Source organism: Amblyomma maculatum, chromosome 6 (assembly GCF_055883805.1).
Source record: "Amblyomma maculatum isolate TAMU_Amacu chromosome 6, ASM5588380v1, whole genome shotgun sequence".
Taxonomy (NCBI): domain Eukaryota; kingdom Metazoa; phylum Arthropoda; class Arachnida; order Ixodida; family Ixodidae; genus Amblyomma; species Amblyomma maculatum.
Genome location: NC_139349.1, coordinates 36126446 through 36146705, shown reverse-complemented (window position 1 = coordinate 36146705; position 20260 = coordinate 36126446). Strand labels below are relative to the sequence as shown.

Below are 20260 nucleotides of genomic sequence, written 5' to 3'. Positions count from 1 at the left end.
AACTTTCACCAGTTCTGTTTCCACCCACTTTCGATAAAAGACACCCATACTAGCCTCTTTATATCCTCGTTCCTACCATGAGGGCAAGCAGAAAAACTCTGCTTGCTCTTTCTGCAAAAAACCTCAAAGAGAATATGTAAATATGTGGGTGGAGGATGTTGCTCCATGTGTTCAAGCCTGCATTGGATATAATGGACAGGTGAAGAACAATGCCCCATGGTGTGTATGCCTTTTTGCTCTTTACCTTCCAGCAGGGTGTCTTATGCAGTATAGTAGCCCAGCTGAACTGGGCAGCAATGCTGAATTGTAGGTTTGTTAGTAATTCATTTTAAAACTGTTCATTACAATAAAACTTCGATTCTTACTTCAGGCCCTTCAAGGGGACACATCAAATGGGCCTAATTAATGAGCACCTGTATGATTGTTGTCTGTATTTGCAGTGAAAACCGAAGTGAGAATGACTGTTTTTGCCTATTTCGTCAAGTGCTTTGCCCACACAGTCGGCAACGTTGAGGTGCTCTAAAACACTGTGCTCCGAAATCTTACACGTGTCCGCTACCATTTTCACAGTGCGACTCAGTAACATGGTGCCGATACTTCCCCCTCTCGATTCACAACTGCCTCAGCACACTGTATGCGGTAAAACAATGCGGTGAAACTGCGCTGGCCACGCGTAGGTTCACAGAAGCGGCATGTGGATGCAGGCATTAAAACAGCGAGACGTCATTCCATAGACGTTGCCCACTGAACGATGTGATCACAGCCACGGGATGGCGTGAGCACGGTGTGTGAGCATTGGGGCGGACGAAACTATGCTACTCGAGCTTTCAAGCCAAAATCAGCGAAAGCCGTTCTAGACTCATGGAACGAAATCCGATGCGTGAGATCTGTGCATTGATGCGTCACTTATCAGTCATCTTGCAATTGATAACATCGGAAAAGTAAAAGTTTTCGAGATCAATGCAGAATCTGCACTAGAGAAATGCGCTGTTGCTGTGTTCTCCGCCAGTTGTCAGCTAGATTCCACGAGTAACTGATACTGCGCCTTTCCTGCAGACCAGTTATAGAGCGCCGGGGAACTTTGATGTGTTTAACGAAACATTGGTTGTGTTTGACAAGGGACGCGAGATGTACCGTGTGCAGCAACAACGCTCGGGCTTTCGCATTTCTGCACTACTCTCGCAATTTTATTTCGGAAATGGGAAACTTCACCATGCTTCGTGTCTGCCACAGCGCGCACACAATGCACGGACTACATTGTTTCATGCAACTATAAAGGCTCGGGGAGTCTATTTCAGTGATAGCTGGCTGCATGGACTGTTCGTGCCTTAACCTATCCGAATCAAGTGTCCAAAACGCCATAGAAAAACTGCCCCGAAGAAAAATCCCCAGTTGCGAAGCAGGAAAAAATGCCCAACGGAAGCAATCAAACAAACCGATCATGCAAGCATCGCCTCGCCTTATGTACAGCGCCTACAAGCTTACAAAAATCATCTTTTTTTTTTTTTTTCAGCTTGAACTCGAACGTATATTTTGTCTCTACTGTTTATTTTTTTAATTCCAGACAGTGTTTCCCCGTGAATTGCTGCAATTTGTATGGTGTGGCACTTTCACTCGTTGGATTTGAAGCTGACGCGGAACATTCGTAACAAAGTAACAGAAAATTGTCGGCCTAAGGCAAGCTGCAGAGTTTCAGGTAATCATAGTCGGAGACTGCTCAAGAGCGTCGCCATCGAAAAGATTGACGCCCGTCACCAGGACCATACCAGAACACGTTCTGCGAGGGTATTCCGGCAGTGACCCCCTCTGAAGTCAGTCGTTCCCCATAACTACCAATTCGACCAGCCTATTGTACATTTATTAGCGTATTATACAGCTGATGGGACCTGCCTTTTAACAAAGTGCTAAAGAGCCGGGGAACTAGGGACCAGGGAGTCAACGACCTTTTCTCTCAGGGACGTATTTACCTACACCTACACAGACGTTGGCAGGGAGGGACCGCGCGGTGCAGTTTACTGTATTAAAATAAGAAACTGCCAGTACACTTAAGTGAACGAACTGTAATACTTCTTGCTTAGCATAATTCATGTGCAAAGGACTGAAAGCTTGCCAGTTCAAAAATAATGCCTTTGTGTCCAACACTTCTAACACTGGGCACCACTTTTCCTTTTATTGCCATTAATCCCCTTTAACACCACTTCTGTCATTTTTCCCGACACAGAAGACATATTGGTTTGCACTGCATCATATGCCTCACAAGAGGTACCCCATGTCTCACAAGTGTTTGTTCCAGGCCGCAGAAAAGCTCCAAAGCACACAGAACATTTTTGAGGCCATACAAATAATGAAACATGGGGGCTCTTGTAAAAGTTCATCTATAAAGCTCAGGACAGAGGAATTTTGTGGATTCCCTGTCCTGGCTTGGTGCACGAAGTGGCTATTCAACAGTGTTTTTAATAAACAGTTTTGTGTTAATGCATTTTTGGAGTAACTCCTTTTGAAGTTAATGGTATGAATCCCAAGGGCACAGAAGAGAAATGCACTTGTCAGTCTGTTGCGTGCTCACCAAGCAAAACTTTATAAAAAGTACAGACCGCCGGATGTCTAGATGTGTACACATCCACCAATACAACGCTCATGGGGGATAGCACGGTGCGAGGACGTAACTCTGCTTTGTAGGTGGCGAGACAGATGGACAATGTCAGAAACACAAGCCAAAGCTCCACAAGACTAAAGGTGGCGCATGTATATGGCATTGAAAGCACACCACATAAATCAATGCGACAGTCGTAGAACTAGCTATAGGTAGTACAGGCGAGCTTCAAGGGACATATATTATGCTGAGGCATGCAAAAGGAAAGAAAAATAAAGTAACATTTGGAAAGGGCGGTGAAAAAAAATTGTCTTCAGAGACAAAAATTCAAAAGAACTGTTTGGTGCACTTTTCCGCCAGGGCGGTGCGACTTACCTGGTTGGAGCAGTTTGGCTCAAGCGTAGTACAGTTGAACCCGGTTATATCAAACCCGGATATATCGAATTTTGGTTATATCGAACTCACAGAATATCCCCTTGAAAATCCCATGTAAAAGTATAGGAAAGCCGCGTCATATATCGAACTCAATTTCACAGGTCTTCAATATATCGAACTCCGCACCACGCATTAGAAAGTGTGCCTTCCCCAAAGATGATCGCATCACCCTTAGCTGTTTGCCGCGCGACGTTTTCAAGCCACGCGCAGAAGGAATGAGGGGACAGTTTGGTGACAGCTAGTCTAGGCAGCGCCGCGCCCATTCCCCAAAGGCGCGCGCGCATCTTCAGTTATCCTTTCCCGCGCGCCAGTACACGACGTTTGCAAGACATGTGCGTGGGTGTGCCCATTCTTTTGCCGAGCTATCTCTTTCCTTCAGCACGAGCTTACGCATGCATCAAGCCAGCTCAGCCCGTTTTCAGACAGACGTCGGACGCTTTCTCCAGCGTATGTTGCGAACACTGCACGCGGTGGCTGACGTGGCTATGGCGCCTGCGGACGTTAAGAAGCGGCAGATCTCTCCCTCTCTCTTTGTTTTTTTTTTCTTTTTTTTGCAAAAGTCATCCATTCTTATCGCTGTGCTGTACGCGGGGCATAGCGTAAGATATGGCCGGCTGCGGACGTTAAAAAGCAGCAGGTTTTTCTTTTTTTTTTTTAGGGGGAAGGGAGTCGTTTAGTTTATCCTTGCACGTATGAATCAACGAAAGCACATGGTCAGCTGCGATCATGACACCTGCCCCAAGCGCGGCGTGATAAATGGAACCAGACTTGTGCAATCAAGCCATCACGGGCACTCTGCCAAGTTCGCTCCCAGCCATTGCAAGAGCTATCAAAAGATAAACGCGCTGCCCCGCGCCTTGACGTTATCGCTGCGCAGCATCTTAGCACGCTGCCAAGAAATGAGCTGCGGATGAGATGACCAAAACGGAGTAGCGCGCGCCATCGACATGCAGCGAAAACGCTGGCGATTTCTGTTCTGCCGCAGCGACACAGAAACCTTGTTCCGAGCTGCTGCGGTGGCTCGAGGGACGCAGTTCCAACAAGTTGGAAATTTTTTGCTCTGTCGCTGCCGCTTGTGGCTGAGATCGCTCAATCGCTTGCATGTGAGCGAACTGGCCTTAACGCTTTTTTTCTTTTTCCAAATTTTGGGTGCAAAAGTGAAGGGTGGGTTCATTATGCGATGGGTTGATTACACGACAAATATGGTATCGTTTTTTTGCATCGCAAGTGCCGTCACAAGCCGATTTCTGTATATCGAATTATCGATATATCGAACTATCTCGCGATCCCCTTCGAGTTCGATATATCCGGGTTCGACTGTACAACTGCAAAATTGACAGCTGCATTCAGCATGAAGGTCCAGCCACACAAACTGCAACAAAGCAACTCCATGCTGCTCCTTCCTACAATTCATCAATTATAGAAGTGCCTCCAGAGGAATGTTGAAGAATGTTGACGTGGACACTTAAATGCGCAGGGATCCTCCTTTATTTTATGTGAAGTATGAAATGTCACTTCTTGGCCACTGCTGTCTTGGCGGATGCCTTGGCCGGACCTTTGCCTTTGCCCTTTCCGCCGGTTTTCTTGGACTTGACGACAACAGGGTCCTTGGCCTTGCCACCCTTTTTCTTGATCGCAGCCGCCCGGCGATCTTCAAACGACTTTTTCAGGGCAAGCTGCCATGGCTTCATCTTGCTCTCATCCAGCTTCACCTATGGAGATCACAGTTACCATCTTGCATCATATGCTCCAGCCAAATAAGGCACACACTTCAGTTTTGGTGGCACGGTCCAAGTCTAACCAACAGCATACTGTGTACAACTCTCCGATTAATTATGTACAGACCCCCACCAATACAAGTCTGATTTTGAAAGTCTAAACAGTGTCTTCATGATAAGGTGCACTCCTGATTGGCTCAGAACAACCTCTGCCGTTTGACAACTTCGGGAAATCATTAATCATTACTTGGCTAGCTGAGCACACCTGTGGCCAATGAAGGAAGTCTACATAGCTTTCTCTGAATATTTAGTTAAAAAATCTGTCCCAGTGACAACACCAAATGCACGGCCACCCCAAACCAAGGCAGTCACTCCTCTGAACTAACCAGGGTGGTAAGCACTGCCTATTCGTAATTACAATGAAATAGGAGAGGCACTTACACCCTTCTTTTCGGCAATCAGGAGCTGCTTCTTGAGCTTACGCTTCTGGTTCAGAAGAATGGCAGCCCGGCGAGTTACAGCCGCATACGGGTTGAGCCTCAGCATGGCGTTGATGTTCTTCAGCGGGTTCTTCTTCTGCGTGCGACGCTTCACACGCCTCCTGCAAATGACAAGGACATTAAGGCATTCAAATCCAAGAAGCAAGAAAGCACAGTGCACTCTCATTACTTCAAATTTCAAAGGACAAGGTTTTGGTCTCAATTATTAGGTGTCCAAGAAGCTGAATAAGTACAATACTGAAATTTTCTTCAGGGATGCCTATCAAAATACAGTTGGACGCAATTATAACAATGCCGCTGACGCTGAATTATAACGTCGCTGCTGAAGTGGCGCTGTCAGTGATTGTGAGATGCGAATGATTTGTTTGGCTGTCAACTCTCAATGCCGACGTGGCATCTGGGTTAGTCCGGAACGTCTGCTGCGCTGCATAACACACTTGTGTAACGAAGCCTGCCTCCTATATTAAAGTGAGGTGGTGCTTGGCATATCTGTTTTATGCCGAACAGCGTTCGCTATAGAAAGTTAAAAATACATATTTGATAAAAATATTTCGGAACAGTTCAATATATTCAATAATTCGTTATATGCGTGTTCATTATATCGAGATTTGACTGTATACGGTCTGCTTTGAACATTATACCCCCGAAACGTGAGGAGTGATAAGCTGCGTGTGGCAAATACAGTGCGGTAGCAATTAGTTTGGCGACCCTGTATTTTTATAACAAAGGTAACTTCTGCTTGAAAGCAATATTTTTGCTATATTTATAATAGGTGGCCTAAGAATCCCAATTTACACCTAATTCGATTAGCCTTTAGCGCTCCAAAACTTTTGCTCGAAACTTTTCTTCCCATAATTATCGCACCCAAACAAGATCAATATTCGCGAAAAAATGTTATGAGAGTAAATACAGTAGTGCAGTAACCAAATCCGTGGTACAAATTAAGCTGCATCAAAATTTTGAGAATTGTTTGAATTAACTGAAAGGAGCCTACTATAAAACAAGGCAAATAAAACTCACTGCGGTGCCCTCAAGAGATGACGGATTTCCTCGCTCTTCAGGATGCGGTTGATATCCGAATTTGTCATCTGCGGCTTGGGCAGGCTGTAAGGAACGAAAATTTGTGGCTGCATGGAGCATAAACACTCAAATCCCGAGAAAAACACTTGCACACCAGGTTCACTCGAATGTCACATTAACATGCGTTAAAAAGCTGCCGCAGAAAATAAACGCAGCAAATTAGCAGAAATAATTATAACATTAAACTTTAAAACTAACAGCAGTGGAAATGGGAGGGGAAAAAGAAAGACACCTAAAGGACACCCTGCATAAACTTACTTGAAGCTCTTCTTTTCGGCCGATGGCTTCTTATATGTGCCATAGATCTTGTCAAGCCGCCGGAAGGCAGCCTCGGTCCAAATAACGAAGCGTCCCACATGACCACCCGGCGCCACCTTCAGCAGGTTTAGCTGATCCACGCGCAGTGTGTCAACGCCTGCACGACAATACCACATTCTAAAGGAACAACTATGACCCTTGGAATTGAGCCCGGGCTGCAAACAAATGGCTTTGCTGGACATTTATGCTATATCGAGGCCTCCTCTTGTATCTGCATCAGCACTGCTTCCCCTTCACATTTCAGTCTATCAGCCAGCATGACTGCACAGCTGTCACAAGAAGCAAAACTTTCTGCCCTTAAATGCAATGCTCATTGGAATAAGCGTACGCTGCTGCAGTCGGGAAGAAATAGGAGCACAAGCACGCAACTCTGTCACTTGAGATTTGCAATAGTTGTTTTTTTTTTCGCTCACAAGTGAGGTTGGAACCTACACTCACACGAAACGGGGCTATGGTGCGATTGGTACGGCCCGGGCGATCAGCAGCAAGCATGTTCTAGTTCAAGTGAAACGCCTTTTGCCCTACGTTGGCCGCTCCGCCGACTCAAGCTGAAATTATATAGAGTACAGCCTGCGCGCTTTTATTTGTGGGCACGATAGAAAGTCTGTTATGCTACTGTTTTTGGGAACTGCACAAATATAAAAACTGCACGTATGTCAACAAAAAAGAAACTATGCAACTTACAATAAAACTAATATAAGATTTGAAACCAGCATAAGAAACTGAATTATTAGCTGGAGTTTCATAGCATTAAGGGGGGACGCGGGCTTTGAAAGTCGAAAAATCGCAAAAAGGTCGGCTTTTTAAAAAGTACATATCTCGGCTGTATATGTTATAAACTACCTTTCCTATAATTATAAACGCCTAATTCATCGTGGAACTGCTTTAAATTAAATATACAACTGGGCGTGGCAGCCCCAGAGTCGCGAGCGAACAGCAAAAGTACCCAAACTTCGAGCGCGCGCCATTTCTCTGCCGCTGAACCGAGCGCCGCCATTTTGGTCTTGTTTTGTTTGTGAATGCTTGCCCTTTTCCATATTGCCTTCGCCGGCGGCATCCGCGGCGTAGCAGAAGCATGGCTCACTTGTGATTGGGGGCCTCACAGGGATTGTTGAGCTTCCCGCGTCTCAAATTCGGGCTGTGATTGGACAAAGCGCGCGCTCCGTGAGAACGCGGGGGATCGCGCGACTGCTATTGGCTGCTGCGCGCGCTGACGCGGTGGCTCCTCCACGGCGCGTCGTCTGCTCCGGCTTGCTACTGAGCTGGCGTTCTTTGTACGCTCGCTGAATCGCTTCACATTTCACCATTTTGAGATCGCCGTGATCATCGCTCGTTACGAATTCTGGTGGCGTGTTTTGAACGGTTATGTGCACTTTGTGGATTATTGCACGGACGGCCACGATGCGCGCTAAGAAGTTCAAAACACTGCATACGTCGTCGTTCTCTGAATGCCGTCCGAATCGCGAAGTTAGCGAAAAGCGTCAACGGGCGCAGAGACGCTTCTATTAGTGCTGCTTCTGCTACATCACTACTAGACCGACTGCGCTGCCACTTCCAACTGCGTATCTTTCGCGTCCACGTAAGGAGCCGTGATTGGACAAAGCGCGCGCTCCGTGAGAACGCGGGGGATCGCGCGACTGCTATTGGCTGCTGCGCGCGCTGACGCGGTGGCTCCTCCACGGCGCGTCGTCTGCTCCGGCTTGCTACTGAGCTGGCGTTCTTTGTACGCTCGCTGAATCGCTTCACATTTCACCATTTTGAGATCGCCGTGATCATCGCTCGTTACGAATTCTGGTGGCGTGTTTTGAACGGTTATGTGCACTTTGTGGATTATTGCACGGACGGCCACGATGCGCGCTAAGAAGTTCAAAACACTGCATACGTCGTCGTTCTCTGAATGCCGTCCGAATCGCGAAGTTAGCGAAAAGCGTCAACGGGCGCAGAGACGCTTCTATTAGTGCTGCTTCTGCTACATCACTACTAGACCGACTGCGCTGCCACTTCCAACTGCGTATCTTTCGCGTCCACGTAAGGAGCCGGCGTTTGAAGCGTGCCTGCTGTACCAACCATATCAATCTCGGCCTCCCATATCGCGTCTGTCATCGCAAGCGATAACGCGTCGTCAGCGTCGTCCGCTGTTCGCATGAAAATGCACTTTCCGAGGGAATCGGGGAGGTGGAGGCACAACGTGCTGCAGTGAAAAACAAACTTTCGACTTGAAAATGCTGTTTTAAACTTCAAGGACCATTTTCTCAGAATGAATTTTTTTCATGGTATGGTTGCTTATTCCCGCAGTATTTCTGGAACCGCTAATCAGATTCCCACCTGGTTTTTTTTATTGTGTGCCTGAATAAATTTCCGAGGGCAAGACAAGCTCATTTTTTCAAATTATTGAGTCTGGAATTTATAATAAACAATCAAAATTAGGCTAATGCAAGTCCAATTAGTGGCATTAACCTCAATGCACTGTTAAAATTTTTCGGCAGGGAAATTAAAAAAAAGGGCTCTGTCTTGCCCTGTGGTACCTATTCAGAAACCTTCATAATGAATTTCATAGTGCCAACACATTTTGCAAGTTCACCAGGCATGGAACAAGGAACCCATGTGAACCATTCTGATATACTTCTCTAACTTGAGTACCAATGTGCGCAGCTCCATGAAACTTTGCAGTTATTCAAATGGATGTGCCATGAGTCTACCCTGAAAATTTCATTCAATTATCTCAAGAAACAACAAGGTAGCCTCCCCCCTTAAGGGGGGACACGGGTCTTTGGGACCAAAAAATGACCAAAAAACCGATTTTCTGAAAATGGCATTTTTGGAATCTGTGGCTATTAATCTACAAGTTCACCAATTTTCTTCTTCCAGAAGTCAGTATTTTCAGCATAATAACGAATTGAAATCATCGCGCGGGCTGAATTTGCGCAGCAGCAGACGATAAAACGGCACATTTTTCGTTGCGCGCAACTGCCGTTCCGCCGGACCGATCTCGGCCATGTTAGGCTCGTTTGAAAGAGCGCTTTCTGGGTTTCAATTTCCCGCCGCTAGCGCTTGTCTGCCCTCAATGGCCACTGAGAAAAATAACCACAAAGAAAAACGAAAACGCGGCATCTGATTCGCTGCTGAGCGCACGTGACTGCAACTGAGCCATCCGATTGGCTGATTCTATCGCACGTCGTCTGCTTGCGGCGGGCCAGCAGCCGTTGAAAGCGTCCGAGACGCCATTTTGTTCTGAGTCGAGACCGAGGCGAGACGATGCCCCTCAGTAAATTCCGCTCGCGCCACAAATTCGGCAAAAAGAAGAAGAGTGCGCGCGGCGACAACTTTCGGAACCGTCCTGCGGCACCCGAAAGCTCCGAGGATGTGCAGGAGCCAGCGGCAAGTCAAGAAGTCCCCGCGGCCGAAATAGGCCTAGCGAGCTCGGCGGCGCCTACGCCCAGCGGACGCGTCCGCCACGACACGACGATGCTGCATCCTTCGGACTTGATTGAAAAGAAAAGAAAAGCCGAAGGAATGCTGCAGGAGCTGGGTTCAACCGCAGCGACGAAGAGGAAAGCGGATTTCATCGCCACTTCTGACGCCCGTCTTCTTGACGCGACCGGCGGTTGCCGTGCGGACGATACGACGTTCACTGTTGTGAGTTTGGAGTCGCTGAACGAACTGTTGTCTGCTGTGAAATGTAAAGTGTGTGGCGGGGATGTCCATATTTCAAAAGGAAATCGTGAATATGGTCTAGCCGTTAAACTCTCTCTCGCGTGCGTGATTTGCGGGGACATTTCATCGGCATGGAGTTCGCCGCGCGTGCAAGGCAGCCAGAAGATAAATCCGTTTGCCGTGAATATCCTTGCTGCACGCGCGATGCAAAGTACCGGACATAGGCAAACGGCGCTGAATGATGTGTTTGCGGCGATGAACATATCTCATCGTGGCCTGCACACGAAAACGTGGCAGGACTACGTAAAGAGTAAGCTGACGCCCGCAGCAACACGCGCAGCTGAAGGAGTGTTGAAAGACAGCGCCCGTTCTGTTCGGCAACTCTATAACGAGTTGAACCTTGACAACCCCGGGAACATTTCTGTCTCTTTCGATGGTTCATGGATGACCCGGGGTCATTCATCCCACATCGGTGTCGGCGCCGTAGTAGAACTTTTTACTGGACTGGTACTTGACTATGTAGTTTTCAGTAACTTTTGTGCTGGGTGTGAGCATGGGCCCAAAGAAGGTGACCCGTCCTATGAGGCGTGGAAAGAAAGCCACTTGTGCCAAAAGAACACGGACAAAAAGTCCGGTGAAATGGAAGTTCAGGCCGGACTTGTTTTGTTCGAAAGGTCACTGGAGAAACATGGCCTTAGGTACACGACCATGCTCTCAGACGGCGATAGCCGCACATTTCTTGCATTGCAAGAATCAGCTGTGTACGGCTACATCGAAATCAGCAAAGAAGATTGCACAAACCATGTGCAGAAGCGGATGGGAACGGCCCTACGCAATGCAATTGCCAAGCATAAAGGTGATGCAAAAGAGAGCTTGAGTGGCAAAGGAAAGCTGACAGGCGACCTTGTCACCAAGTTGACATCGTATTACAGCTGGGCCCTGAAGTCCCATGCTGGAGATGTTGGGGCAATGCATAAGGCAGTGATGGCTACCTATCATCACGTAACCTCCAATGATACCGTGTCAAATCACACCCTCTGCCCGACAGGCGCAAACTCGTGGTGCCGCCAGAATGCTGCTGCAGCCAAGGGAGAGCCTGCTCCCAAGCACAGATACAGTTTGCCACCACATGTGTGCAAAGCACTTTTGCCTATTTATGAGCGTTTGGCAGACCCAAAGCTGCTGGAGCGGTGCCAGCAGGGAAAAACCCAGAACAGTAATGAAAGCTTGCACTCCCTAATATGGTCACTCGCACCAAAGGAGCGCCATGCGTCACTGTTCTCCGTTCAAGCAGCTGTTGCAGAGGCTGTTGTCCGCTTCAATGCAGGAAACCTACAAGCATGCTCAAAAATACTGAGTGAGCTAAATATGAACCCTGGCGTCCAGAATATCAGGAGGATGGCTGAGAAGGACAGGCGCCGAACAGCCGAATCAGTACGCAAGCGTGCCTCTGCGGAAAACATGCATCGGGCACTGAAAAAGCGGCATTCTAAGCCCAAGCAGTCAGATTACATGCCTGGTGCATATTAGCTGTCTGCAAGTGTAAATATGCATATATCTTTTCGAAATTTTGAATAAATTGTGCCTAGTTTGTTTTTTCCCATTTTCTCAAAACTCAAATTTTGGACACTTGGCTGGTTTAGTTCGTCGATATCTCTGCATCTAGGACAGATAGAGATGTAATTCCTTTTTCTACATAAAGCTGAAGGTGCAGTGAATGCAATGATCGAAACAGAATTCTTTATTCAAGCTTCAAAAATTTTTTATTTTGCCAAGTTAATTGAAGCATGATAGGCACGTCTTGAAGGACAACTTTCAAAGTGCAGCAAAATTGCTAATAAGGGTAAAATGGAAAAACTGCTTTGATCATTGCACTCTTTGGTCATTGTACTGTACCGCCATGCATTAAAAATGATGTTTTATAGAGGCGTTTTTTTTGCGCGGAAGTACTAATTAAATGAATAATTAATATTATTATCTCGGGAATTAACTGACATAGAGAAAAACAAGTTACATTTTTGAAATCAGCATAAAAATCTGAACAAGAGGGTATGATTTTATCAGGATTGGCTTTAAAATAATGAAAATAGCTCTAAGACCAGTGTCCCCCCTTAAGTCAAAATCTCCCCTTAAGGGGGGACACTGGTCTTAGAGCTATTTTCATTATTTTAAAGCCAATCCTGATAAAATCATACCCTCTTGTTCAGATTTTTATGCTGATTTCAAAAATGTAACTTGTTTTTCTCTATGTCAGTTAATTCCCGAGATAATAATATTAATTATTCATTTAATTAGTACTTCCGCGCAAAAAAAACGCCTCTATAAAACATCATTTTTAATGCATGGCGGTACAGTACAATGACCAAAGAGTGCAATGATCAAAGCAGTTTTTCCATTTTACCCTTATTAGGAATTTTGCTGCACTTTGAAAGTTGTCCTTCAAGACGTGCCTATCATGCTTCAATTAACTTGGCAAAATAAAAAATTTTTGAAGCTTGAATAAAGAATTCTGTTTCGATCATTGCATTCACTGCACCTTCAGCTTTATGTAGAAAAAGGAATTACATCTCTATCTGTCCTAGATGCAGAGATATCGACGAACTAAACCAGCCAAGTGTCCAAAATTTGAGTTTTGAGAAAATGGGAAAAAACAAACTAGGCACAATTTATTCAAAATTTCGAAAAGATATATGCATATTTACACTTGCAGACAGCTAATATGCACCAGGCATGTAATCTGACTGCTTGGGCTGACTAGAATGCCGCTTTTTCAGTGCCCGATGCATGTTTTCCGCAGAGGCACGCTTGCGTACTGATTCGGCTGTTCGGCGCCTGTCCTCAGCCATCCTCCTGATATTCTGGATGCCAGGGTTCATATTTAGCTCACTCAGTATTTTTGAGCATGCTTGTAGGTTTCCTGCATTGAAGCGGACAACAGCCTCTGCAACAGCTGCTTGAACGGAGAACAGTGACGCATGGCGCTCCTTTGGTGCGAGTGACCATATTAGGGAGTGCAAGCTTTCATTACTGTTCTGGGTTTTTCCCTGCTGGCACCGCTCCAGCAGCTTTGGGTCTGCCAAACGCTCATAAATAGGCAAAAGTGCTTTGCACACATGTGGTGGCAAACTGTATCTGTGCTTGGGAGCAGGCTCTCCCTTGGCTGCAGCAGCATTCTGGCGGCACCACGAGTTTGCGCCTGTCGGGCAGAGGGTGTGATTTGACACGGTATCATTGGAGGTTACGTGATGATAGGTAGCCATCACTGCCTTATGCATTGCCCCAACATCTCCAGCATGGGACTTCAGGGCCCAGCTGTAATACGATGTCAACTTGGTGACAAGGTCGCCTGTCAGCTTTCCTTTGCCACTCAAGCTCTCTTTTGCATCACCTTTATGCTTGGCAATTGCATTGCGTAGGGCCGTTCCCATCCGCTTCTGCACATGGTTTGTGCAATCTTCTTTGCTGATTTCGATGTAGCCGTACACAGCTGATTCTTGCAATGCAAGAAATGTGCGGCTATCGCCGTCTGAGAGCATGGTCGTGTACCTAAGGCCATGTTTCTCCAGTGACCTTTCGAACAAAACAAGTCCGGCCTGAACTTCCATTTCACCGGACTTTTTGTCCGTGTTCTTTTGGCACAAGTGGCTTTCTTTCCACGCCTCATAGGACGGGTCACCTTCTTTGGGCCCACGCTCACACCCAGCACAAAAGTTACTGAAAACTACATAGTCAAGTACCAGTCCAGTAAAAAGTTCTACTACGGCGCCGACACCGATGTGGGATGAATGACCCCGGGTCATCCATGAACCATCGAAAGAGACAGAAATGTTCCCGGGGTTGTCAAGGTTCAACTCGTTATAGAGTTGCCGAACAGAACGGGCGCTGTCTTTCAACACTCCTTCGGCTGCGCGTGTTGCTGCGGGCGTCAGCTTACTCTTTACGTAGTCCTGCCACGTTTTCGTGTGCAGGCCACGATGAGATATGTTCATCGCCGCAAACACATCATTCAGCGCCGTTTGCCTATGTCCGGTACTTTGCATCGCGCGTGCAGCAAGGATATTCACGGCAAACGGATTTATCTTCTGGCTGCCTTGCACGCGCGGCGAACTCCATGCCGATGAAATGTCCCCGCAAATCACGCACGCGAGAGAGAGTTTAACGGCTAGACCATATTCACGATTTCCTTTTGAAATATGGACATCCCCGCCACACACTTTACATTTCACAGCAGACAACAGTTCGTTCAGCGACTCCAAACTCACAACAGTGAACGTCGTATCGTCCGCACGGCAACCGCCGGTCGCGTCAAGAAGACGGGCGTCAGAAGTGGCGATGAAATCCGCTTTCCTCTTCGTCGCTGCGGTTGAACCCAGCTCCTGCAGCATTCCTTCGGCTTTTCTTTTCTTTTCAATCAAGTCCGAAGGCTGCAGCATCGTCGTGTCGTGGCGGACGCGTCCGCTGGGCGTAGGCGCCGCCGAGCTCGCTAGGCCTATTTCGGCCGCGGGGACTTCTTGACTTGCCGCTGGCTCCTGCACATCCTCGGAGCTTTCGGGTGCCGCAGGACGGTTCCGAAAGTTGTCGCCGCGCGCACTCTTCTTCTTTTTGCCGAATTTGTGGCGCGAGCGGAATTTACTGAGGGGCATCGTCTCGCCTCGGTCTCGACTCGGAACAAAATGGCGTCTCGGACGCTTTCAACGGCTGCTGGCCCGCCGCAAGCAGACGACGTGCGATAGAATCAGCCAATCGGATGGCTCAGTTGCAGTCACGTGCGCTCAGCAGCGAATCAGATGCCGCGTTTTCGTTTTTCTTTGTGGTTATTTTTCTCAGTGGCCATTGAGGGCAGACAAGCGCTAGCGGCGGGAAATTGAAACCCAGAAAGCGCTCTTTCAAACGAGCCTAACATGGCCGAGATCGGTCCGGCGGAACGGCAGTTGCGCGCAACGAAAAATGTGCCGTTTTATCGTCTGCTGCTGCGCAAATTCAGCCCGCGCGATGATTTCAATTCGTTATTATGCTGGAAATACTGACTTCTGGAAGAAGAAAATTGGTGAACTTGTAGATTAATAGCCACAGATTCCAAAAATGCCATTTTCAGAAAATCGGTTTTTTGGTCATTTTTTTGGTCCCAAAGACCCGTGTCCCCCCTTAAAGGCGAATACAGTTAAGCAGTAGAACAAGGTCAGCGAGCCTTCACTGATATCTTTACCTAACGACAAACACCGAAACTCCTACCATGGTGAAATTCGAACGTTTCTGCAGTCCCAGCTTCAGCTTTCTGTGCGACTTTGCAGTATGTGGACTCTGTATTTCCAAACATTACGAGCGCGACTTATTAGCTAAACAGGGCGTAAGCAGCAAAAACCAGCGCAGAATCAACTTGCAAGTTCAGGGACAAGCATGCATTGTAAGCAATCCGGCCCATGCACGGCCCGCGCAAGGTGCCTATCGGAATAACTGTGCCTCAGAAGAGTTATTTACGCTGCCTATCCCTGTTGCAGTTTCATGTGTTCACGTTTTTAGCTTAGTTGCATGTAAAGCTTTTGAAGAGCTCCACGAATTCGCGCGACACCCGCCTAGCTATGTCAAATGGCAGCGCGCAGAGACAGATTTCAGCACGTCGTATATTTCTTGTCTTTTTCACGTGACTCCGTGAAAGCATTTCCAGCACCTTACCTTGCTTTTAATTCGTACATAACACAAATTAAAGCAGTGGATCCAACCTACTTCAGATGCCTAGAGGGCACTTTTAGCATCGTTCTTGTGCCGCCCCCTGGGCAGAACAAGTCTCCCATAAAGCGAGCGTACTGAAAACGAGGCTTGCACAGCCAGACAAGCGCTAGTGAAATCATGTCGACTGTGGGCATTGCCAAGATTCTGCTTTGTGCTTTCTGGGGGCGAGATCACTGACCTGGAATGTTCCTGAAAGCACGTGTCAGTCCGTGGTCTGCTTCATAGATGATGAGGGGACCCAGCCTCTGGATGCGTCTGCGGTTCCTCATCTTGCCCTTGCCTGCTCGCAGCCGACGAGACTTGTAGACCTGGCACAAGCATTCAGAGGCAGAAAGTGTGCGCATTTTAAGCTGAAGCCTTCACATTACTCTAAGTGCATAGCAGGTATGTTGGCATTTATCCATTTCTCAGTATTTTAACATGACAGCGTTAAGGCTCCCGTTTAGCAGAGAACCCAGTGGAATTGAAAAGTGTCTGAAACATTAAATTTTGATCAGGAGGTCACGACAAAGTCACTGGGACCTACTAAGTAGGGGAAATAATGTTCCAAAGCATTCGGATACAGTAAATTATCATTAATACTACCCTCATTAATTTGGAAAAATTGAACAAGAAGCATCCTGCAGCTGTGATCGGTAATATGCATAGGACACTCGTGCCATTTCACAGTCTGCTCTGGCAGTCACTGTTTTTGTTTTGGGATGCTGTCACATGCTTACACATATATCCCTTGCGCCTGCTGTATCGGTGCAATGTTTATCAAGCCTGTTGTCTTTTTGTTATACCTCAGTCAAGCGTGCAAGTTAACCGCTGCCTCTAACTGAAAATGGCAAGGCCGCAGTGCCGCACCACGTTTAATTTGGAAGTTGCGTACACGGTTACATCATGTTTTTGTAATGAGATATAACAAACGTCGCTATTAAAAAATTCCTCAAATAAGAATATGTACAAAACATGTAAAATGAACTTGTATACATATCTTATTACATGATACATCTGTGACAAAAATTTCTGCTCGCGAGGCTACGCACTAGTCTGTTTTACGAATGCACTCCAACCCGAGTGCACACTTTGGCAAGTGCAGTTATGTTACGCCGTTTAGTAGCGGTAGAGTGCACTTTTCGTAAGTGACACTCGCTGCAGGTGCACTTTATTTTAAGCGCTTGACAGGAATATTAATGTGCACCACATATCTGATGTATGTGGTCCTGGTTCACATGCGCAATTGTACGATTAGAAAATGGATCGCCTCGGATACACCCAGGCTTTCTTTACAAGACGAAGCCACTGATTTGTCGCTGTCTGTTAGCTTGTGTTGCTGTCTGAATAAATACTTGAGTTCATGGCATTTCTGGCTAACAGCGTGTATCAACATACTGCTTCGTGTATGATGGAACTATGCACCCATTACACAGTTTGACCACATTTTGAGTCCACCACAATCCACCGCCTGGAGTGTGTGATGAAACACCCTCAAAAAGTGATGGGGCTGCCTTCTGATTAAGGAATGACTACTGTGTCGCAAAGAAAAAAAAAATAAATAAAAGCTGACGCTTTTGAGATTTTGGAGCAATTCTTCAACATTCCATGCAATGTGAGCAAAGCTAAGGACTTGACAAAACCGGGAAAAAACATTTTCACTTGGGTTTCACCTCAAATGCAGATAACAATCATGCAGCTGTTCAGATAAGTTTACCATGAAGGAATGTTTCTGGTATAGTTTTTTCAGGGCCGTTCGACAAAGAGAGTTTACATTATTTGGCGGCAATGACAGCACCAACCAGTTTAACCCCTTAACCGTTTCAGACGAGCTGCGCTCGTCCTTGCAAAGCCGTCCCCAAACCGTTTTAGACAACTATAGCTCGTCCTCGCTGAATAGGTTCTTCCCTTCAGCGTTTCGAACGAGCAGCGCTCGTGTGTGGCTTAGATGGCATTTTGCTTGACAGATGGCAGCACTGACCTGTTAATATTGTTTTTTTCTACCACATAAACGTCTTTTACGTATGGCAACATAATAACCGAAATCAGCACTAAAAAAATAAGCAGTTTTGTTAAGAAATTTGTTGATTTAAAAGCGGTGAAGGGGTTAATGCAGGTCTATCCTGCACCATAAATAGGTATACTGAATTCTGTGTAAAGTTCACAACATTTCTAACCAGTAAAGTATAGATCCCCCATGACTGAAAGAATTCGGCAGTGCAGCAGCAGCACCATTTTTTAACGCTTCAGAGGAAAGAGCCGTGCACTACTTGTCTGCTGCAGCAAGACTACACCTGCCGAAAACAAACCTAGCTAAACACCCTAAAGACAACACAGACTCATTACTTTCTCCACGTCGGTCCACGCCTTGACCTTCTTGAGGAACAGCACAGCCTCCTTGGTCTTGGTGAGGTCCTGCACCTTATCGCTCACCACCAGGGGCACCTCTGGGATCTGCTCAATCTTGTGACCTTTGGAGAGCACCAGACCAGGCACGCCAGAGGCAGCCACCGCTGAGCAGATGGCGTAGCGCTTCTGGGCCACATTGATGTGACGGTGCCAACGGCGGTACGTCTTGGTGGGCGCAAACATGCGGCCACCACGACACATGTTGCCAAAGGCACCCTGGCCAGAGCGGTGAGTGCCTAGAGGGAGACAGCCGAAACAAAATCAGCCACAAAAAAAATGCAAGTAATGTGTGATGAGGTGGAATAAAAAAGAACCACCGGCATATTTTCACCACGAGCCCAAGATACTTAAAATGTAAACAGCATGTACACCAAACAATCTCAACAGATAGCTAAAGGTCTGTCTTACCAAGCTCACCATGACAAGGCCAGTCAGAATGCATCTCGCGTTTTCGTAACGTATCTGCCCCCGTCTCCCTGATCGTTGTACACCCTTTATATCGGATAGGTCATGAGGCACACAAGATTTATGCATAGGAGTGGTAGACTGCTCAATACATGCTTGGTTGGTCAGTGTATTTGCATGCAGGCATCACATCACCACCAGCACAGCTCGATATCAACTGTCAATCCCCCAAATGGGCACTACTATTCAAGACATTAACCAAGCATACAACCTGCATGCAGCCTTACTGTGACCTTGTGCATTGCAGGTTGGAACAACCATCATTAATCACAACTCTGGGGTGAAAACATGATCATCGCGTAAAACACGCTTGCAAGCCTTTTCTTAGTGATTTGCCAAGACAACCCACCTCCTCCGCGCACACGGGGAATTCGGGCGACAGCGCGGCCTGTGCCCCAGGACTCGGCGGATGTTTGGTGCCCAGCCTCCTTGGAGACGGCGTATGGCTGGCGGCTGTTCTTAGCCATATTCATGTGAACGAAGTTCACGATGTCAGGCCTGATGGGAGCCTTAAACACAGCCGGCAGCGCCACGGTGGCGCCGGACAGCTCGTTCTTTTCATTATAAACGTTGACGAGGGGCCGCGCTAATGTATACGCCTGGGAAAAAAAAAGAAAGAAAACGCAGTGCGCGTTTAAACTTGGCCACGGAATGAAAGCATCGGGACATCAGTGGCCGCGGCGCCATGATAGCGCGAGCAAACCGCGTGCGCTCATTGCAACTTTATGCTGCAATGATCACAAGAAACGTGCATATTTTTTCATCTGCTAGCCTAACACGTCTCTACCAACACAAAAAAAATCGACAAACTGATAAATCAAGGCGCAACAACACTCAACACGCAGATAAAGCTTAACACGTGGCTACAAAGTGCTGCATCTGTCACACGACGATGCAACATCGGGCAAAAACACCCGACAAAAAGTTACACAGCATTATTTAAAGTTAAGGCTCCTTTCACTGCACAGCCAAACGTGTGCGACGCGAAACTAATCTTCCAGCCTTTTCCTCGCGTGGTTTGCGGCTGCAGGCAAGAAAAATAGGCCTACTGCCGGCAGCTAACACAATATGCTATATCCAGTAAATATGCGAAATAACAGCTTGACAAGTGACTAGCTAAACGCTCAGAAAAGCAGAAGGCTTGTCAGATCATAAGATTGTAAAACAGCATAAAGCATCATACCATTTTTAACGAGGTTATATCAGCAATGCCACCAATCTCCTCTGCATATGGCGACGACGGACTGTAAAAGGGCGCAGTAATACACTTTCCGTAGCGGAAACAGCGGCACCGGAACAACTGCAGGTACCACCGTTAACCCTGCCGAGAAAAAAAATAAATCCTTTAAGTGCAAAAACATTGTAGTTATATTTATTTC

At 46.9% G+C, this 20260-nt stretch overlaps 1 protein-coding gene across 1 annotated transcript; it reads right to left on the bottom strand.

Moving 5' to 3' along the window:
* Window positions 1–4498: 4498 nt before the first annotated feature.
* On the bottom strand, window positions 4499–20221 carry RpL4 (ribosomal protein L4). The gene is made up of 8 exons (XM_084606462.1): window positions 20065–20221; window positions 19231–19480; window positions 18354–18652; window positions 16207–16336; window positions 6585–6741; window positions 6267–6350; window positions 5188–5347; window positions 4499–4740 (listed from the first exon to the last, which is right to left on the bottom strand). The coding sequence occupies exons 1-8, from the start codon at window positions 20065–20067 to the stop codon at window positions 4540–4542; spliced, it is 1284 nt and encodes a 427-aa protein (XP_084462588.1). The 5' UTR covers window positions 20068–20221; the 3' UTR covers window positions 4499–4539.
* Window positions 20222–20260: the final 39 nt, after the last annotated feature.